Source organism: Orbicella franksi, chromosome 9 (genome assembly GCF_964199315.1).
Source record: "Orbicella franksi chromosome 9, jaOrbFran1.1, whole genome shotgun sequence".
Lineage (NCBI taxonomy): Eukaryota > Metazoa > Cnidaria > Anthozoa > Scleractinia > Merulinidae > Orbicella > Orbicella franksi.
This window is the reverse complement of record NC_138153.1, coordinates 17,923,614-17,945,813: the sequence shown is the minus strand read 5'-3', so window position 1 is coordinate 17,945,813 and position 22,200 is coordinate 17,923,614. Positions and strand designations below refer to the sequence as shown.

The window sequence follows — 22,200 nt, the reverse complement described above, 5'->3', positions numbered from 1 at the left end:
TCTACAAAAACAAAGAACCGAATACAAGCTTCAAGAGAATGATTCTGTAAACGAATTAAGTCCGTGTGCGTTTCTATAGATGTACATTATCATTGTTATTTCTTTATTTTTTATTTTTCGAGCTAAAACACTCGTAGCGGAAGTAGGTGTAGGATGATAGTGCGGGTTTTCTGGGCGCTTTGACTTTTTTGTCATGAACGTCCATCAAGTTGTCGTGAAGATGACGTCAAAACAAGATCTGTTGACCTGATGGATCTACAAAGGATAAAGCAAGCAAGCAAAAAGTTGAAAAAAAGAACCGCGTTCTAGTGAACTGAGATTGTACAGACATCAGCAAATGCGAGATTTAAAAGGCTTAATCTGTTTCCGTTACATAAGATGTGCCATCGTCATTCATATGCAACTGCTTAAAAATTAATGAACGGGTAATTTACACCCCGATGATTGACCCATAGATACGCTGTTAAAAATAACTCAGTTCTACATCTATATTCATTCTCTTTATACAGAACAGCACGTCAACATGGCTTGCCATGGAAACGAACGATGCCTTAAAATGCAAACTTCGATCACACTGACCCTTGTTCTCCTGGAATGGATTTTTGCCACTGATGGGGAGTTTGGTGACGAAAGTCAGAGAGAAGTGTTGTTTTACAGTATAAAATCAGCATCACTTATCGGCAAAGTCACAATGACCACACTGGTAAAAGATGAGCTGGAATGTGCGTTCATGTGCTTCCGGCATTATCCAAGCGACTGCCTTTCATTTAACTTCCGTAGAGAGTCCATCGGCGAAACGCACGTCTGCGAACTCAGCAATTCTGAAAGGGCTTTGGAGCCAGACAGAATGCAAAATGGGCCAGGATTTGATTATTTTGGCGTACAAACGGTGGTAAGGGAGTGTTTTCTCAAAGCATGACACAAGATTTAGATTAATTTAACACTTGCATCTCTTCTTCCAGTACCTATCTAGGTTTTACCCATGTCTGTCGTCTCCATGCCGTTATGGAGGAACCTGTTTGAATGGTCCAGAACTGGAAAGGTTCTGGTGTAACTGTTCCTTGGAGATAAGTGTACTGCCTTACATTGACAACAAGTGCAACGTCAGTAAGTAACCAAACATTCCAGTTTTGTTTTATCCTCAGTACCATCTACATATCAGAATCTAGTTCAGTGACTTCAATTATATTTAAATGATTCGAAGTCAAGATGTCTAATTTCAATGAAAAATGGCAATTATAAACTCCTGGAGGTAAGCCCTTGGCAATTGTTGTGGAGCTATACAACCCATAGCGAGTTTTAAGTGAGCGTACGACTGAAATGAGTCTTCTAAAAAAAAGCTTGTTAGCACTATTTAACAAATAAAGAAGCCTCGACTGTGCTCTGTTCTGTTGTAAAGCACGCAGGAAGCGGTAGAGCACGAAAAACGTGTAGGGGAAAACACGAGACGAAGTCGAGTGTTTTTCCCCACTTCTTGAGTGCTCTACCGCTTCCCAAGTGCTTTACAACGGAACAGAGCACAGTCGAGGCTTCTTTATTTGTTTTATGATAAAGAATCCAATAATTTCGCCCACGCATTCGGCTGAATTTTCGAACCAAACTTTATTTTCCAAGTGGCGTCAGCCGTGCTCTGTTCTCTGATAAAGCACGCTAAAATAGGCCAACCACAATCCTTGTTAGAATTGTTCAAATAATTTGATTGGCTAACGAAGCGACAGCTGTCAATCACAAACTGGACTTCATCTAAGCTTTCCGGCAGTTTCGAGTAGTTTCGAGCGGCTTTCGAGAGAAGAACGATACCTTCAAAGTTCGCTTTTTAGTTAATTTTCAAATAAGAATCTAAGGGCAGGTAAAGGTTTGTCAGTTCAGAGGAATCCGGCCGTATTGTGGCTCATGAAAACGTGCACTTTTCCAATGGAGATTACGAAACCAGGAGCTCGAAGCTTGCGGATGAAAATGCGAAATGCTGAGTTGAATTTGAAAGAAGCTACAGTTATTTACGGCTTGCAGCCGCTTGCAGCAAGATCGCCCGAACTAGCGTGAAAGGTAGACAGACTAAGAGGAGAACACCAAAGCAAGCTTTGAGCTGACCACTCGTCGTTTCACTTTGCTGAGATGACCAGAGAGCAAGCGTTACTTCACTGCATGTAAGTGTTTTGAACAATTGAGCATTTTTACAAAAATAAAGCTTCTCATCTAAACAGAGACAGCTCAGTTGTTGTGTTCTGTCGTTGTTTTACTTTTTAAGTATAATCCGCCTTCGTAACAAATATAATGTCTTTTATCGAAGCACTGGTTAGGTTGACAATTTGTTTATTTTGCTACGTGTTTTGTCGGCGGGAATCTAGCAAATCTTGTCATTTTAGTACAGTGTTCGCACCACTGTTGCTAACAATGGTCTCCGTGAGCCACATTTGCTGTAGACATAGGGTTCGTTTCCATTGCGTTTGTCTGAATAACAGGGGATGTTTATTTTGGGTAAAATTTGTCAAAATTCCGATGCAAACATTTGAAAGCCAGCTTACTGTCATCAACCCGTGCTCAACCCGTGCTCTGTTCTCTGATAAAGCATGCTGTTTCAGCCAATCAGAGCGCGCGTTATATGGAAACTTTATTGTAAATATAAATGAGGAGACAAGAAATAACTCAAGGCCTCCTATATTTTATCAGAGCAACTATGATCAAACGTTCAAAATCCACACTAATTGCAGACTTTTAATTTGCTCTTCTTATTTGAAATATTATGTTCTGTGAAAACGTCAGCAGGTCTATCATTTCGAATCATCAGAAAAAACAAAAAACAAACAAAAAAAAAAACAGTGAACGGAGAAATGCTTATCTCTTCTACAAGGTCCAAGCATTTCAACTAGTTTATACTGAGTTCCTTATAACTCTCTAAGAGGAAGTTTTTTTAAAACATATGATTATCTATCGACTCTCTACAATTCTACAAGCAATTCGGTCGTGTAATTATTATCGATCAATTAATCAGTCCTTCAGTCAGTCAATTAGTTATTCATTCATTCATTCATTCATTCAATCATTCAGTCATTCAGTCATTCAGCCATTCGGCCATTCGGCCGTTCGGCCGTTCGGCCATTCGGCCATTGGGTCATTGGGTCATTGGGTCATTGGGTCATTGGGTCATTGGGTCATTGGGTCATTGGGTCATTGGGTCATTGGGTCATTGGGTCATTGGGTCATTGGGTCATTGGGTCATTGGGTCATTGGGTCATTGGGTCATTGGGTCATTGGGTCATTGGGTCACTGGGTCATTCGGTCATTCGGTCATTCGGTCATTCGGTCATTCGGTCATTCGGTCACTCGGTCAGTCAGTAGGTCAGTCAGTCAGGCAATCAGTAGGTCAGCCCATCCATCAATCCATCCATCCATCCATCCATCCATCCATCCATCCATCAATCAATCAATCAGTTAATATTTTGACCAGCTTGATTCGAAGAAAGTGATTCAGGCCTAATGACAGTAACTTGCGAATACTTGTCTTTTATTTCTTTTACACGAGACTATTTTATTTCAGATAAAACCTTAATCATTGAAGGCTCTCCAGTCGGACGCGTTTTCTACGCAGCCGTGGATAAGGCGAAAATGAACTATTATGAAGCCGAACGACTTTGCGAAATGCTTGGAGCTATTTTGGCATCACTCGATCAATTAACTGCGGCTCATAAGGCTGGACTAAACCAGTGCAAGTAAGTCTCTTCTTTAAATACAAAATAATATAACTAATTAGACGAGATTGAGCAAAACATCGTGATTTGTCAGTAACAAATAATTGATCCGCGAGACACTGACAAATCACGATATTGGGCAATAGTTTGTTTTCATATTTAAATCACTCTCTGACACTGCTCATGGAAGCGATTTGCCATTTTTCACCCGAGATCTAGAGCTACCTGGTTGCCGATTGCCCATGAGCAGAATGTTATTTACATTTAGCCGGTATTACGCATGTGCAGACCATTATTTGTAGGAAGTTATTTGCAAGTCAAGTGGTGGGCTTTCTGCCAATGAAAAGAAAGAAAAATTGCATGGAATGATAATAAAATAATTTTCCATTTTAGTCCATACATCACATATTTTCCTGGTTTTTGAGATGCCGGAAATGTAATAGCTGTGACAAATACACCTTTTTAAAAATACGTTATTTCCCCGGAAACCGTACTCAGACATTTTGTTTTATCTTTTCCCTCCCAATTAATTCCCTATTACTTTTATAATTTACGGGGATAATTTTAGGTTTAATTTACCCAGGAGATTGAGGAGGTACACGCCAACAAGGTACAAGTGGACTGGCTTCGTTCCCTCTTCAAAAATGATCTTCCCATTGCTAGGAGCGGTAGCACCAAATATAATGTCATTGTCAGTCAGTCGACCGGTATTAAACTGATTATCGTTCTCCTATCTATATTTCAGTTATGGCTGGCTGATAGATGCTACTGCTCGTTATCCAATGCAAACAGTCAAGCCAAACTGTGGAAACAGAACCGGAGTCATAGGAAATACAGCTAAACGTGATAAACATGATAAGCGATATAGCGCATACTGTTACAAACTTTAGAAGGTTAATCTGGTGAAGTCAATTCCAATGACGATAATAGCCGTAAAATGAAGACTGATATCACTTGAAGCAGGTCTTAAACAATCGACGCAAGTTTCTATTGTTTACATGAAGCACGTTATGTTTTTCAACAGAAACGAAGGGCACTCAAATATAGCTTGCTATCGCATGATAAACAAACAAGTAACTAAATACAGTCACTGTCAGTGAATGTAGTATTTTTAGACAGAAAAACAATAACTTAGCTGAAAAACGCTCACAAAACATTTTTTCTTCAAGAAAATCTACTTAACGACGTTGTACAAAGAGGAAGCATGAGCTTCGGGGAAAGAGTTTGTAATACTATTTATCGTATGACCAGTACGGCCCCGCGGGTAATTTCCTTGGAAAACCTTAAGAAAAAAGGTCCCGTATGAGGGCCATACGCGTCGAAGTAATAGGGCCGGAAAAACGCGTACGGCCCTACTAGAAATGCGTTCGACCCTACTAGAAAGGGGTAGAACTGCAGAGCAATTTATCCTAGTGTACACAAAGTATGTTTGTGATTTCTCTGGTTTAGCCAACTTCTCCCAGAAACTCTGAAAACTCGAAGAAAACTGAAGAAAACGTTTATATCGTATCTTGTTTTCTTCACGTTGTTCTTTTACTTTTGACCCACGATGAATTCTTTATACTTTCCACTGAAAGAAGTTTCGCCTATAGAGTCTGTTTGTTTATTCCAAAGGTTGATTATCGGCCAGTTCATCCGGAAAAGTTGTTTTCTTGACCGCCTGTTTGCTTGTTATTGACTTCTGAGAAAGTTGTGAGCTTCTTCAGTTGTGAGGAGTGTTGACTTTCTTTCTGTGCTTTCGGATTGAGTTGGCGACTGAAGTAGTTCTGCATCGGACAATTCCCCTGGATAGTAATATTGCTCTCAGGATGCTTCAAGAATGTCCACTTTCATTACAAATTTTGAAGAAAACAAAATTAGACAGCAATAAAATTGTCTTTGTCATTAACTCGCATCGATTTTGCCGTACGCCTTTCTAATAGGGCCGTACACGTTTTTCCGGCCCTATCACTTCGACGCGTACGGCCCTCATACGGGACCGTTTTTCTTATGGTCTTCCAAGTAAATTGCCCGCGGGGCAGTACGGGTCATATGTGTTCATTATGTTCTTTATTAATTTGAATAATAGTTGGATGTCGACCTTCAGTAGCATTTTAAATGAAACTGATAAAAGTTCAATTGAGGCCTTGCACTACTGTAAAATTGATGTTAAAATCTTAAAAAAAACTTTTAAAAATCCGAGCTTTCGCCGATTTGCGGCATCATTAGGGATAAGAAAAAAATATTCTGCGTAAGGCTTATATGCAGATGTAAAGTAAAATCGTATAAAAAGCGAAAGAGTGTTTGAGTGTGTGTGTGTGTGTGTGGAAGGGGGGTGGTGGGGTGGGGGTAATGCATGAGATAAGTAATAAGGTGCAACTATGAATAAAAAACGAATAATATGATCTAATGGGCGAGTGTCAAAGTACAAAGAGTCTCTAATATGTTAAAATAATTATTAGACTAAAAGGTCCGCGAATTCGCTGCATTCCTCTCGGGAGTTGGGGGCGGGTTTGTAGTTTCGCATGTAATAATTATATGATAAAGATTGTTAATATTGTTGTTGAATTTGCTGCAATATATCTAGGATAATGACGGAAACAGAGTGCTCCTCTTCACCCCACACCTCCACCCCCACCCCCCAACCCCACCCCTCTCTCCTTCATCAAAAGAAAAAAAAAAACGCAACAAAAAAATCCACTTGCGCAGAATCGTTTTCTACTTTGAATTAACTTTCTACATCTCCTTCTTCATCTCGGATCCGTCAAGTTAGGGCTAACAAAAAATGAAATTTTCTTGTTCAGTCGTGTTAAAAAAAAATCTGGGAATTTAATACCTCCTGTTTTCTTCAGAGGGGGGAAAAAGGAATCGAAAAAAAGATAAATCTACGGTTAGTTTTCAAGACCGAGCGTAAACGAAAAATTGTCTTTGAAATATCACATGGTCCCTTTTTTGAAGATATTAAGTAATTAATGGAGCGCAAGTAAGGCAGACCAAACCGTTTTGCCTGCATCTTCATTCTGTACGGAACATCCAACATCCACGCGACGCGCGAGGTAAATAAGATCATTATCGTCGAGAGGACTGGATGCAATGTCCACAAAAAAAAAGCAAACAAAAAAACAAAAAACAAAAAAACAAAAAACAAAAAAACAAAAAAATAAAGAAAAAAAAACCCAAAACAAACAAACGAAAAAAAAAACTTGAGAGAGAGATAACTTAAGGGGAAAAATCCTCTTTTGTTAGGCAGCGATGCCAGGAAAAGGCAAATAAATGATACTTTTATTCATTATCTTAAATGATTGGTTTTATTCAATCAAAAGGAAAGCAGACGCTTTCCCTGGTCTCTATCGCCTTATTTCAAATTGAAGTAAAGAGACGAAATTCTCGCATTAATTAAAACTCATTGTTCATATCAAAGTATTTGCACCAAGAATTGGCATGAAGCGCCACGGAATCTGTTTTGTGGGTTTGCGAAAAAAAAAAAAAATGTATTTTTAGCTATAAAAGGTAATTGTTCACGATCTTAAGCCGTCGAAGTCAGGAGTTTTGACAAATGATTGTTAAGAATCGTACCAAGGTGTATAAGAAAGTGAAAAGCCATTGTACTGCTCATTGAATGTCTTTTAAAATCGTCCCTTTGCCGCGCATTGCCGCGTGTTGCCGCCGTGGTTTGATAACAAGTTCACTAATTGCAATGATCACCTCTTTAGGAGCCAAGCGTCGATTAGTCAATTAGTCAGTTAGTCAATTGAGTACTCTTAAAAGTGTGTCTACTTGTTTCGAATTCGTTATTGTCACTCAATCGATTGGCGAATACCGAAACTGAGAAGATTAAAAATTGCTTCCAGTTTTATTTTCCGAGATCGGGACTGCAGAACGCAAGTGTCAGAGGTCCTCGCAGATAAAAAAAAAAACAACAACAACAACAAACAAACAAACAAACAAACAAAGTTCTAAAGGTATGTATGTATTGGATACATAATTATATGAATAACATGGTTTTAAACATGTTAAAGTGATAAACCGAAAATCATTTACACGGTTTTGTATCGAGAAAATAAGAGTCTTCAGGCGCAAAAGTAAAATAGGTAAATAAGTTAGAGAAAAAGCGACTCGGTTGGAATTCACAACCAGTAGCAGATAATGATACTCAAAGCTATTCACTAACGGTAATAAGGATGGGAAAAAATTCAAGCAGATAAAAATATGGGCCGTAGCTAGCTAATAACAGGCAGACCGGGCCACTTGCCTCGATCAGTCATTTTGTTTTTTCGTTTTTGTTGTTTATAGTCTTCAGAAACACGCTAAATACCTAGGGAGAGAATTTAACCATGCACATCTCCTCTGGCATATTTCTACGGCCTTGAAAGACCTTCTCAACTTGATAGTTTGAAGGGGTGCAACATATAATGATGGCAAAGCTTACAACTGGCAGATTAAACATGAGTTATTCAGTCCTGAAACTGTTTCTTCCAACTCCATCAAAATACGATCTTAAACTGAATAATTCCTAGCTACATAGCCATTAATTTTAGTTTTAAATTTGGGATTAGCTTATGGGATGGACGACCAATATCTTTTACTGTTTTGTTATCTAAAGCTACTGACACTATTTTGCTTCGTATAACAACTTCGGAGTTTAAGAAAGGTAAAACTTGAACAATAAAAAAAGAACTACCCAAGTCTGAACTGATGATTTTAACATTCTTTGCTCACCAAATTGGGCACATAACTGCATGTACTTATAGTGAATGCATTTATTTCTTCAATATTTGTTTTCTGTGGCAGCTTAATTAAACCGCTTGGAACGGGAAATAGGGACCTTACGCATATACGACGGCGACGGCGAGGACGACGCCTAGTAAAAAATGTGTTTCTATTTTACTTCGGAATTTCTCATTTATTTAGATCTATTCAGTGTGTTTGTCGGTATTAAAACTTGCCCCTGCCGAATATGCTACAGATACGTTCAGTTCCAAATAGAAATACGAAAAATTAGCCGTCGTGGTTCACGTTCTCCAGACAACGCAGAATTTGGTTTTTTCACGTTTATGTTTTGCAGAGGACGGCAAAGAAATATACCAAGAATTATATTGCACGTGCACAGCCATTGTTCTCCTCATTAAACCTTTTGTTTGGTGAAATTAAGGACGGTGCCTACTTTTGTTAGTGCGCACACGTTCTACGCAACACGCAAGCCATGGTTTAAGCGCCACGCGCGCGCTGGGGTTGACAATGACGCAATCAACTACGCTACCAAGTATACGACTGCCCAGTTCATACGTCGCATTTCTGCCGTGTCGAATTCAATTCAAGTAAGGTGGCTCCGATCGCGCGAGCGCTGAGGAAGTAATCTGCGCGCGCTCTCAGTGTTTTTCGATATTTTATTACGTCAACATGAGCACAAAAAGCAAAACTGGCAGTGAATTTTCTCGCGTTTCCTTCGGTGAAATTTCGTAAAATTTGGCAGTTTGGTAGAAAATATTTTACTTTAGTCGGAGCTCGTTTTTCAGGGAAATCTATAAGACCAGATTTTTTGCAGCGGTAAAAGACATAAATTTGAAAATATCGAAAAAACTGCCTTTACAACCCCTACTTTTTTTCGTGTTTAAAATTCGTATCCCGCTGGAAGCGATGTGATGTAAAAATTTTGGAAGATTTCACCGAAGGAAATTCATGAAAATCACAAATAAAGCCATAAAAACAGTAATAAACACTTTTGTTTGGGCATTTATTATTTAAGACTAAATCCCAAAATTTAACAGAGATGATAGCAAAACACTATTTAATCATTGCTTATTACATGTAATAAGTTTGAGAGGACTAGGTGTGCAAGCGAATGCAAAAACAACATGCAAAACATAACAATTGCGCGCGCAACGCCATAAATGATTACCCTATGGAGCCACCTTAAGTGCGGCAGAAATGCGACTGTGGATTAGACATTTGCGTATCTCGCGCTTGTTTTGCGCGCGCACTACGCCATATGCAAGTACAATTTTACGGTTGGATTTCTGTATAATTTTCGACAGATAACGGATAGGTTTTCAGCTGGAAGACAATAACAGTTAATGGTTAACGATATGCTGCTATTCTGGTGTTCCTGGTTTAAGTACAGGTTCATTAAACTTGATTTGGTCACAGTAGAAAAATTTTGCTTTCAGTTTAGGCCGGCTTCATACGTCGCATTTCTGCCGTGTCGAATTCAATGCAACGAATTAATTTCGACAGAAATTCGACGTCTGAATCGGCTGCCGCATTTCTGCCGCACGTTCGACTGGTCTTGTCGCATTATCCGACAGAAATGCGACACTGATTCAGACGTCGAATTTCTGCCGTGTCGAATCTAATGCATACATTATGTTAATGTATTGAGCATGTGTAAATGTGTTCCCGCCAAAGAAAAAGAAGGAACTTGGCCATTCTCGACCCAATGCAACCTGAACATATTTTAACATATACTGCTCCATTGTCAGCCTTCTCCTTCTCGTTCCATTGGCGGACAATTTTTCGCAAAATTAAAGTCCTTCGTCGCTCAGTATTTACATCCGCCACATTGAATACTCTACGGAGAGGTGACAGGAAAAAATGTGACGGGCACCGTAAAAGTCTTCAAAAATGACGAATAACTTTAAAAAACGCGTGGCTACCCCTACATTTCATGTTATGAAATGGAAGTGGCAAGCCTATTCGACACGTGATTAGTTTCTGATTGAGAGCAAAAAATATTTCGACTGTATTTTAGTTGAACCAGAGGAAGGCTGTCAGAGACGCTAAAAGCGCTGTTGCAACGATTTTGTTATTAAAAACATACCAAAAAATGGTTTTTATGTTACCATTTGCCATGTAGTTTAAAGATCTTTTTACATGTGTTTGCTTCACTGTATGTAAAGGAGATTTCCAAGGAAGTCTGCGAAGAAATTTCCTTTCCTTCTTTATTCAGAGAAATGCTGATGTCAACATTTCTGTTGAGATTCAAGGCTAATTATCTCGAAAAAATGCCTGGCTACCCCCAGTTTTCTTTGTGGATTCCAATAGCCCTTGCAAAGATCTACTTTTTTCCGCGAGGTCCTAACCTGGGGCAAAAACCTTTGTATTTAGTAGGTACTGTCCTTAATGTAACTGAATCTGTTCGCTCTACGTCAAATTATGTTTGTTTTGCAAAAACATCTGACAACAGGAAGCCATTTCTAGTGCGAACATTTTCTTTCACCCACCAAAATTGCCTTTAAACTCAAAAAATCCCGTCAACTAGCTGAACTTTCTTCGTGATTTTTTTGTCGGGCGAGAAAATCCTTTGTTCCCTGACATCCCTCCTTTATCGGATCATCATATTTCGAAAATAATTATGCACAGCGGACGTGACAATATTATTTTCCCACCTTTTATCTGAGCTAGGGAAACGAGATCGATCCGTGGTTTTTGAATTATTATGGCTCTCAGTGTCATCAGGATCAGAATCAGAGTAATTCACCGTCATTACTAGTTCGATTTGCAACTACTTGCATGGTAGCAGTTCCTGTTTCAGCTTTGACTGCAGCAAACTCAACCGGGTCCTCAAGGTCCACATCGTACAGAAGATATAGCAGGACTTCTGAAAGTTCGGAAAATGACAGTACAATAACAACAGCAGCGAAGAGTAAATAAGTTCGAAACATTTCCACAAAAAGTACAGCAATACTTGGTGAATTTATGGAAAGAGAACTTTGAACAACCGGTATCTAGACTCTGTCACACAGCTTAAGTGCGAACAGGGTTACAAATATGAAAAATTGGTGGCAACAACATTTTCAATTTTTTTGCAAGCTCCAAACGCTATTTTTCGTCGTAGTGCGAACAGACCCTGAACTACTTCTTATTTCAATATAGAACATAAACATTAAATGTGTCTTCTTTATTTGTAGCGTGCTTATTGGACATGATGATACCTTTCAAGTTTATTATTTTTCTCACCACCTGGCTCACCGCAATATTTTCATCCCTTGGTTTCGCTCAACATTTAGCCTCGCGAGAAAAGACATTTTATACACTGTTGGACAAGTCCTTGGTTGAGAATGTAACACTAACGAAGAAAGTGAAGAGTGACTATGAATTATCCTTTCTTTGCTTGAGACAAGGTCCACCTCCCTGACTGTCTTTTAACTTTGGAAAAGTCACTGATAGCGAGGGTTATTACAAATGTGAACTGTGCAACTCAAAACGATATCTGGAACCCCATGGAATGCAAAAGCGACTTAACTATGATTACTACGGGATCATAACCCAAGTAAGAAAAGTCTCATTTTCTTTGAATGTAACTAGTAGACACTGGTCGTCTCGATATAAGGTCTGTTCAGTACTTTTCTCTCATCGTTTAGTTTTTAGTAGGACTATTATGTTAAAGAACTATTATGTTAGAATAGAGTGGCTTCGCTTTTGCATTTCTGCGATGTACGACTGGCTTAAGAAAACTCGCGCCACTTTTCATCCAATCAGAGGTAGAACCAAAACCAATCGCAACTAACTCTCTCGAACACGCTTCCCGCACGTCTTGTCAGCTCCATGTAATTACCTCGAGTTTTGATTGGATTGCACATGTTCTTTGTGATTGTTAATCTGGCTTTGGTTCTAAGACGTTAAATTGACAACCGTTTTAATTTCGGATAGTGGTTGTGTAGTACCTAAGAAACACATCATCCTGGAAAATAGCCACTCAGTTCGTCAAAATGTTGGGATAATGTTCTTTCCTACCCCTAAAATACTAATATTTTCATCAGGTACTGTACCATCCTATTTAGTATTCTATATACATTAGAGACAGCACTTGAAACAGCACTCATACACAATGTATAGGTCTTTAAACAAATTCTATGAGCTACCTCACGAGGGATTCGGTAGAATACTTCGACGCAAACTGAGTACGTGAACAATTAATTCGTTGTCAGTTGTTGGTGTTTCTTTTTTATTTCAGTCTCTTCTCAGACTACTACCATGTTCCAGCAGTCCTTGTAATTATGGAGGAACGTGCATACAAGGTCGGTCTTTGCATAAATTTTCCTGTCAGTATATGGACGAAGTCACAGTTTTACCATTTATCGACGATAATTGCAACGTTGGTAAGTGAATTAAATTAAAATAAGACTACACTAGCTGCTGATCCAAGAAGTAAAGTGAGGGGGGGGGGGGAAGTAAGGGAAAGGGCGGGGGGGAAAGGGAAGAGGGGGAGAGAGGGGGGCTCAGTGAGGTCAAGTTAAACCCTTGCTTCTTAAAAATAGAGAGGCAATCAATCAACCAATCAATCAATAAGTCATTCAATAAATTAACAAATAAATGGTAAGTTCATCATCTCGTTCTGATACAAATGTCAAACTTAAGGTTTTTGTACTCGAGACTCTAAATAAGCAAAAAGCACTATTGTGATTAGAATTGAACCTTGTTAAAATCCCTTCTGTTGGAGGACGGACAAGTTGGGTTTATTTTGTCATGGTCGATTCAAGACCACACACAGAACCCTAATCCATTTAGCAGTAAGAGGGACGATATCAGGCTGCGAGCAGTTAAGAAACACCTCCTAATTGAAAAGCGGCTCGGCCGGTAAAACCCGTTCCATTCTGTTTATCATCGTATTGTGATGAGCAAGTTAAGATCATTTTTTTGCAAAGTTCGAATTCGATGCAGGATAGAGGGGATTTAGGCGCATTTCAAATTTCCTAACATTTAAGTATTACTATTATATATAAAAATGCATATTTTTGGAGGCAAGGGGGAGGGGGTTGCTAGTTCGTTGTTGTTTTGATGTTTTATTGTCGTTGTCTTGTTGTCTAGTTTTTGTGATTTCTTGGCAGCAACAACTAAGTTGTCAACTTCGACCCCTACTGAAGGTGTATTTAAAGCAGCTGTAGGCCGGTACAAGCTCAATTATTATGACGCCAAGCGTCTTTGTGAATTGCAATTGCTTAGAGCAACATTAGCCACATACAAACAAGTGAGGTCAGCATGGCGAGCTGGCCTGAATCGGTGCTCGTAAGTAACTTGAAGAAAAGTGCGGAATAGTGTAGAATCACAGAGATACCTATAAAATGAAATGATTCCAATAAGAGTCAAACTTCATCAATGCGTCGGGGTGACGTTTTAGGCCCTCGTTAGCTTTGAACATTTTGGGTTGAAGCAGCGGACTCCCAATTTGACCTAGCTTGCGAGCAAGCTGTTTTCCATCATCTTGATATCACAGTATAAACTTAATGAGGCCCGGCCACAATGCTAATAGACAGGACCTGCGTCCGAAAAACCAATATTTAACGGAAAAGCAATTGTTAATGTTTTAACAGCAGCGATCTTTTCAGGCCTCTTTTGCGCATCCGAAATTTGAAAACAATTGATGGTCTCAGTAAAGGTGGTTTGCGCAACTTCGAGCAATAAAAAGCAGGACCCCATTTGTCTAGGCCGCGAATTTCACTAAGCATGTCAACAGAGCGTTTTCACTCACGTGGCCAGCAACCATACAGACTTATTTTAGCAAAAACATGGCCGCCATTTTGGCACACCAAAATGGCTGCCCTGACCTCATCTATTGGCGTCAGAATAATACCTTAGCCATAGAGCATGCTGAAAAACTTTGAGTTTTTCTTTGACGATGGTTAATCGTGATTTATTTTCTATTTTATAGCAAAGGTTGGATTGACGATGGAACTGTTCGCTATCCAATTCGACGAGCAAGAAGGGGATGTGCACGCTATGTGGGCATAATGGGATCATTTACACCGAGAGGTAAAAGCGAAAAGTACAAATTCCGAAAAATCATATTCGGTGCCTGCCTATCAAATTGCTAAACATAAAGGTGGAATGAAAACTGTTCTAAAACGGGAAAATAAACAGCAAACAAAGAAAAAAGACGACAGTCAATTGCATCAGCACCAAACTGAAGACACTTACAGATGTAATAAGAATAACTATGTATATAAAAATATCAATGTAAACACTTTTTTAATGTCAGGTAAATACTAGAGCGAGTGTATTTAACAAGTGTATTCAAAGGATGTTCGGTGTTTAAGACTCCATCCCAGGGGAGCTTCGTTCGCGGGTGGTTTACAAATTTCTGTGTGCTAACTGTAATGCTAGCTACGTTGGCAAAAGCAGTCGTCATTTTTCCACGCGTGTACGTGAACACTTGTGTTCAGACAAAAGCTCCCACGTTTTCAAACTTCTACAAGAATCAGAGGAATGTCTAACTCTTGGTCTGTGGAGTCTTTCACCCATTTTGGACTTGTACTCTGCCGCCACAAGCTTTGAAGTAAAAATTAAAGAAGTTATGTTCCGGTTGGGAGAATCCAGGTTTGAATCAGCAAATTTATCATGTTAATTTGTCTATTTCATTTTTATCTTGGAAAATAATTATATTTTCAAAGTTGTAGTGGTGGGACGATTTCACTCCATCACTCCTTCACTCCTTGGGAATTCTAATTTGATCTGATAATCTGATAATCGTAGTAAGACCTTCCCGCCTTCACGCCTTCACCTGTTAGACATTTGGAACTTCGGGGGAAACTCCCGTATGAGAAGGTTAGGGATGGTTGTCGGAAAATTTGTATTTAACTCCAAAAGAAGACTAATGTGGGCGTTGCTCGAGCTTCATTAAACCCCCAAAAGATACCATTTTATACTGAATAGGTTCCATTACTAGCCACCATTTAAACCTAAAATTTTTGCAACCTTTTCTGTTGTCTTTTTTAAATGTTGTCACCCTCTACATGAACTCTCTTGCTTCGCGCAACCCTTAACATTTTTTTAAACTGATTTCCTAAGATTCTTCAAACGTTGTCGAAAGGCTGTAGGAGCTTTGATTATTTTGCACTTTGGTGTACTTATTCTCAATGCGGAAAAAAACCTTGGAGTTCTTTTCACAGGAACACATATTTCTATTTATGACTAGATTCGTTGCAACCAAATTCGTCTGACTAAATTAACACATATGTGCTTCTCTCTCTTTTTGATGTTAGTTATGTCAGCTGTATTTAAATATACACAAAGCTTCCTTACAGTTATTACCATCTGAAAATGCTAAGATGTCTTCAGTAACTTTCGTAAGGGAATAGACATACTCTTACTGTGGTCTAAATGCCAGAAAAAAAAAATGGGATAAAAGGAGTTGAGGACAAAGCTTGTGCTCTGGAACTGAATGCTCTCACAGGTCAAGACTACGAACCGACACTACATGGCGCATAGAGGTCACTCTGCCAACTGGGCATATAACTCTCCAATCCCCTCCGGTGTTATTTGTCTTAATTGTCACATAAACTTAAATTTGTATGGGTTATAAATTTGCTTTTTTGATAAATGTTGAGCAAGTTGGGGACGGCAGCCCTTAGGCGTCTCCCTCCGATACAATCCAAGATCCAACGCGGTTACTCTTTGGTTTTCGAACCACGTCAGTTAAGTGGTATGGCTTCAAAATTAAAGTAGTAGAGATCGATGGTTGTTTTATCTCCTTATTTTTGTTTTCTTTTGTTTTGTTTCGTTTGCCTTTTTGTTCACCTTTTATGTATTTTCTATTTGATCTATTTCCAGACACAAATAAGTTGGTAACCGCGACTCCTACTGAAGGTGTATTTCTGGCAGCAGTCGGCCGGTACAAGCTCAATTATTATGACGCCAAGCGACTTTGTAAATTGCTTGGAGGAACATTAGCCACATACAAACAACTAAGGACAGCATGGCAAGTAGGACTGGAACAATGCGCGTAGGTAATTTGAAGACATACTGAAATTGACGAACTTTTTGGTCTCTTGGTAGTCTCCAGTAAATAAGATCCTTATGGTTGTTGTATCCCAATAATAGTTTAGCTGACGTTCCTACTTTTTCTTTGTCAGTTAGTCACTTTATACTGGGAAACTTGACAGACCAGAAGAAAACCCCAATCCGTAGAGCTCTTACTACGATTATCAGTCGAGTAAGGTGGGACGAAAGTTTGGTCACCAAGTTTTAACGTAAAAATCTTGTTGTTGTCACGAGCAACTGGCTCCGCGACGCGACGCGACAGGCGTCAAACGGCCGTTGATATTGTTACCAATGGAAACGAGGTAAGTTGCCCGTGACAACACCATAATTTTAAGGCCAAAACTTCGAAACCAAACTTCCCTCGTGCCTTACTCAACTGATAATCGTAGCAGCTTCACTATCAACTCTTGCAAAATGGTATCATAGTTTGACTTCATTATTATAAAACGTTTAATTTGTTTCACCTTCCCCTTTAAATAACCAGGAGCACTTAGCTATTCAATGATCGTGGGCAACCGTAATGTATTTTTTCAAAAGGCCTAGATAACAGCAGACACGTAAAGATTTTAAGGAAAACGACCAATTATTTAAGTTTACAAGACATGTTTCGACAGAACTTCTGTCATCTTCAGTTGAATGATTACAAAGCAAGTTGAATAATAAGTAGACAAAAATGCTAATTAAGACAAATAGTAACAAAAGAACGTGAAAAGGTGTAAATTAAAAGGATAATTTTAGATTTACATGGTGTAATTGCTGATTGAGGCAAGGTAGTTCTTTTTGAAAATGGATAGCCTCCTTATCTTGAGTTGAAAGCTGGTAGTGGCGTGATCTAAAATATGAAAGCAGTCTATTGAACACAATGAACGACAACGTTCAGAATTCTGAAGATGTTTGAAAATGTGAGGCCTTATCAACGGCTAAGTGCTCACGTATGCGTGTGGAAAAATGTCGGGTGGTTTCGGCGACATAACAGGCATTACAGCCCGCACATGTAAACTTATTAACCACGAAGCCCGCCGGGGATAGGGTCTTTGACACCAAAAAGGTTACCTATCTTAAAGGAAGAAAAAACTAATTTGATGTCTAAATCATTACAATAGTACTTGATTAAGTGTCGAGACTTCTTCTGAGTGATGACAGAAAAATGGCTTATGTACGGCAGCTTAAAGTAAAACGTGGGCGAGGTGGTAAGGGGGTAGCCCCGGGGACAATGATTGCTACAGGTCCCAGTGATGTAACGGTTAACCACTTTTTCAATTAAATGGGCAGGGAAAAGGTTCTTTTTGAGAATTTCAGTAAGCTTGGTTATGTCCTCGTGTAACCCCAACGAAGTGTTGTTGATCTTGTAGGCCCTGTCAACAAGAGTCCTAATGAGACTTACTCTGTATGAGTACGAGGTGAAGCTAAAATAGTTAGTTAATAACCCAGTAAAGGTTTTCTTACGGTAAACCCTAGTTAGGAAAGAATTGGTGTCACTATTATCAATAAGAACATCTAGAAAGGGTAATTTGCGATTAAGTTCTTTTTCCATGGTAAACCCTATGTTGGGGTGCCTCAATCAGCAATTACACCATGTAAATCTAAAATTATCCTTTTAATTTACACCTTTTCACGTTCTTTTGTTACTATTTGTCTTAATTAGCATTTTTGTCTACTTATTATTCAACTTGCTTTGTAATCATTCAACTGAAGATGACAGAAGTTCTGTCGAAACATGTCTTGTAAACTTAAATAATTGGTCGTTTTCCTTAAAATGTATTTTATTGTGTAAGTATGGATGGCATGTTGACGGTAGAATCTGCCTTCCAATGCAAACCAAAAAGCCAGGCTGTGGGAACTACATTGGTATTATTAGCAGAAAAGCGGTAAATAAAAACATGAAGTACAATGCCTGGTGTTATAAGGAGGGACAGGCTAACGGGGAAGCTTGCATCTCCGCTATATAAGAACACTAGTCCACGATGTAACAAAACAAACTGATGGGTTTCCTGAGTGGTCCCAATTTTGCAGTACTGCATGAATGTCCAGATAGACAGCACCTGAAAAGCTCGATCTTCGACACGTCATTGCATATTATTTTGCCTCCTTGAAACACGGCCCTGTTTGATAATCATGATACTGTATGCAGGGATTGCCTCCAAAGAGTTAAAGAGCTTGTGAAACTTAGTAATTGGTAAAAGTTGTAGCTCTATGGGTGTCTTATCAAAGGGAATACTGTCTTGCAAAAAATACAAAATTTCTCGGTGTCAAAAGCGCTGATGAGCCCATACATTCGTTCTAAACTTTTGAGCTTTTAATCCCGCGCTGCGTCGCAAAAATGTATGTCATACATTTGATTCAAATGTCTTGGGAGCTTTGATCGTGCTATGACCTTTCAATACCCAGAGCTGATATTTTGCATTTCGATCAGAAACTGAATCGCGCTTAATGGTAAGAGGGGAAAATATTTTAACCAAGGTTCTCCGTAAATTCCTTTTGACACATTGTGCAACAGAATATAATTTGGGTCATTGTTTACCTTTTCAGTCTGGCAGTCATACATGTACAATGAACAAAGTTGTTTTGACTCAATTTGTGTTTATATGGACCTACAAGAGGTCGACTAAGACTTGGAGCCCCTAAGGCTAGATAAGTAAACACTTTAAGACTGAAACGGATCTTTTTAATGTATACTTAATAAGATATAGGATTGTACAAACCCTACATAAGCAAACAAGATTTTAAATATTTTTCACGGATTACCGTAGTCAACTAGCTTTTGATTACAATTGAAGATTAAACTGCGGTTGGACCCAAGGTCTGTCTGGCCTTCTAGTCCGAGTAAGTCTCTCTGAAATAATACACACTCATATTAGGAAACAGTGACGGTCACTGCTCCTCCTAGTCAACAGATGTTCTCCAGAACTCATTTCCCTCGTGCTTTTAAGCGCAAATTCCCTCTGCAGGTAATCAGTTTAGATACACCTATCTTCACATAACGTTTACTCGAATAGTAGAATTACGACGTGAAAAACATACAAGTCGTCAGCAATATTAGGAATTACACTGAATTGAAAAAAAGTAAATAAAATTTATGACAATGCGATGCAATTTTTAAATTAAAAGGAATGTTTAGCTGTTTTTCAATAGCTCAAGACCTCCCAGGATCAGAATTGAATAAAAATAATAAAAGTCATTAAAATGCAATATATCACTCGCTCCACCGTACTGTTGTCAGCTGTTACGAAAAGTTGTTTAACTCTTCATCAAGAGCATTTATGTCACAAACTGATTCTCAAATATCTGCCGGACACTATGAAATCGTTGAACAACCTTTGACGGCAAAACGTCTAACTACAGAGAAGAATTTAGTTTCGAAACTCGAAGTGCAGTTGCCCAGTTATACAGATATATCACATTAAGGGTCACAGTGTGATAGCATGTCTTTTTATTAATGATTCATTGTTTCAACGTAAAGGTAGAGTGAAATTCGCCTCTTTGGCAAGACTTTTGCCCAACACCTCCAAGTAGACACCTTGAAGGTAACTTGCCAGTCGAACCATTTTCAATGAGTGTAGCATATTACCATGTTAATAGGAAAGCATTTCTTTTCCCAGTCTTTAAACAAAGCTCTTAAGTGGTAGCAGTGTTTCCCGCTCAGCATTCAAGCTTTCTGAGCCAAAACAGATAGTAACATAATCAATAATTCTACAAAATTCGTTCCCACTTATTCATTTAGCGCAAGAATGAAGTCACTACAATGTATTATCGTTTCAAATTTCCGTTGACATTTGTGGATTGATGATATTCGATTGCAGGTAGAGTTGACTTTTCTCGGCTCGTATATGTGAAATATATAATTGCAGGCGCGTCATGAAAATTGGAAGGATAAGTAAGATATAGCTCACAGAAACCACACGATGTGTTTTGACATCAAAATTTGAAATTGAAATTTATATGGTATTTTTTTCATTCATATTGTATTAACAACACATGTTTCGGATGAATTTCAAAGGCATAGTGTGGTTTCTGAGAGCTATATCTTACTTTTTATTGCTAAGAAGCGTTTGTAAAGTACGAGTAATATTGAATTTACTTTTAAAGCGGAAAATAATTAACAGCCGACATGTTTCAGTAGGGGAAATGTTTGGCCACCAAACACGATCAAACTTTGTTCGGTGACCAATTGTTTCCCAGTTTGGAGACCCTATTTGATCGTGTTTGATCGTGTTCAGTAAAATTTGTGGACAAACATGTTTGAAACAGTCTGGCTATTAAGCACAACATCTGGATGACTCTCCTGGTCACCAGACAATGAGTCGACAATTTTTGGCCGTGTTTGGTGACGAACATTTCCCGTTTGGACAGGGCTGTAGATAAATTATACTCGTTAGCTTTTTACCTCCTATACCTGGAAGGAAGTAATACATGGAGAGTCAGCTGTCGGCCAAAAATAGACATTAGGGAACTGTTTTGTGGTTAGAAACTTTCCAACATTATAGACAATCCAAATACAAACGTGTGAGTTTTTTAAATGTTTTTTGACGAGAAAATGAGGTCATCATACTAACAGCAAAATTTCATTTTAAAATTATCTTTTGACTCAACTAATGCATGATTTTGAAACGATATGTTGAGAAGAATTCAAATGTCAACAAAGTATTTTTAAAGGATTTTAACTAAAAAAAATATTACAAGCTGAATTTTGTCAAATTTCTAAATATCAGTAACAAAATGGAGGAAAATTCAAGATTCAAATAGATGAAAGCTGGGAGAGGTATTTATGACTGTGATCATGTATCCGTTACAACATCAGGGTCGGCAAGGCCTAATAGAATTGATCCAAGAGGCCCGAGAAGACGGTCGTGTTTAACAGATGTGGAAATTAAGCTTGTTTAGCAGATATGTGGAAATTAAGCTCATAGCATTTTTTCTTGGCTAGAGAATGTGATGGTTTTCCACACGCTTTCTCTCTTTGTGGAGTCCAAGGTAAGCTTATAAGTTCTTGTTACGTTTTGGCCTCATTGTTTCTGTATTGTTTTATTTTGTACACTGGCTGTGTTAGAACCGGAATTTCGAAACCCGTGATTTAATTTGTATTTTAAAATACTTCAAGCACGAAATTCGAATTGCCTTATCTTTCAATTTTGTTGCCGTTCACACTTCATTTCTTTTCTATTCCGTGCAGTTCGACCAGACTGAAAATTTCTTCACAGATGGTATGTAAGTCAACCTACATGTAGGATCGAGTAAATATCAGCTACTCTGAAATATTTTAGTGATGGATGTAATATATCAAACACGAGAGACAGTGCTTCATCGGGATATCCAAACACCGAGAAGAAAGTTGAAAATAGGACACGCAGAGGAGCATTTTTGACCAAATTCGAGGTGTTTGGATAGCCGATGAAACATTGTCTGGAGTGTTTGATTAATCGAAACAAAAACTAAGGAGTAAACGGAGAAGTAACATCGTCAAAATCTATGATAATTGAGACCGGGTATCCAAATCTCCTTTACGGTTGTAATTTCCTTTTTTTTAACTAGGTGAATTATTAATGAGTTTGAGAAGAACAAATTAAGTCCAAGGGACTGTGAAGATCTACTTTTTGCGAGAGAGAGATATACTGTCCATTCATGTCAAACATAAGCCAAGCCAAACACGCATGGTGGCTGGTGACGTAGAGTTTGTTTTTGATGCTAGAAATGAGAGATTTAAACAAATTGAAATCAAAACTCGAAATAATTATGATTAAGAGAATGCTAGAAATATGTCAACATAAGTATGGTTTTT

The 22,200-nt window shown here is 38.5% G+C and overlaps 2 protein-coding genes across 2 annotated transcripts; both read left to right on the top strand.

Annotated features, from left to right (window-relative positions):
* Positions 1–505: 505 nt before the first annotated feature.
* LOC145496950 (uncharacterized) lies at positions 506–6,305 on the top strand. Its single transcript, XM_081476718.1, has 4 exons — positions 506–892; positions 963–1,107; positions 3,539–3,710; positions 4,435–6,305. The coding sequence occupies exons 1-4, from the start codon at positions 524–526 to the stop codon at positions 4,577–4,579; spliced, it is 831 nt and encodes a 276-aa protein (XP_081332844.1). The 5' UTR covers positions 506–523; the 3' UTR covers positions 4,580–6,305.
* A 5,497-nt stretch (positions 6,306–11,802) lies between these two features.
* LOC145497383 (uncharacterized) lies at positions 11,803–17,406 on the top strand (the record flags this gene model as incomplete). Its single annotated transcript, XM_081477200.1, has 3 exons — positions 11,803–11,937; positions 12,622–12,766; positions 16,215–17,406. Coding segments are annotated over 3 exons (456 nt in total), but the record flags the coding sequence as incomplete, so codon positions are not given.
* Between the last annotated feature and the right edge of the window lie 4,794 nt (positions 17,407–22,200).

Bases quoted from the DNA above. Each gene is read 5' to 3' on its own strand.
- LOC145496950 (XM_081476718.1), top strand. From the start codon at position 524: ATGGCTTGCCATGGAAACGAACGATGCCTTAAAATGCAAACTTCGATC. The intron at 1,108-3,538 runs GTAAGTAACCAA...ATTTTATTTCAG, and splicing joins TGACAACAAGTGCAACGTCA to ATAAAACCTTAATCATTGAA. The intron at 3,711-4,434 runs GTAAGTCTCTTC...TCTATATTTCAG, and splicing joins GCTGGACTAAACCAGTGCAA to TTATGGCTGGCTGATAGATG.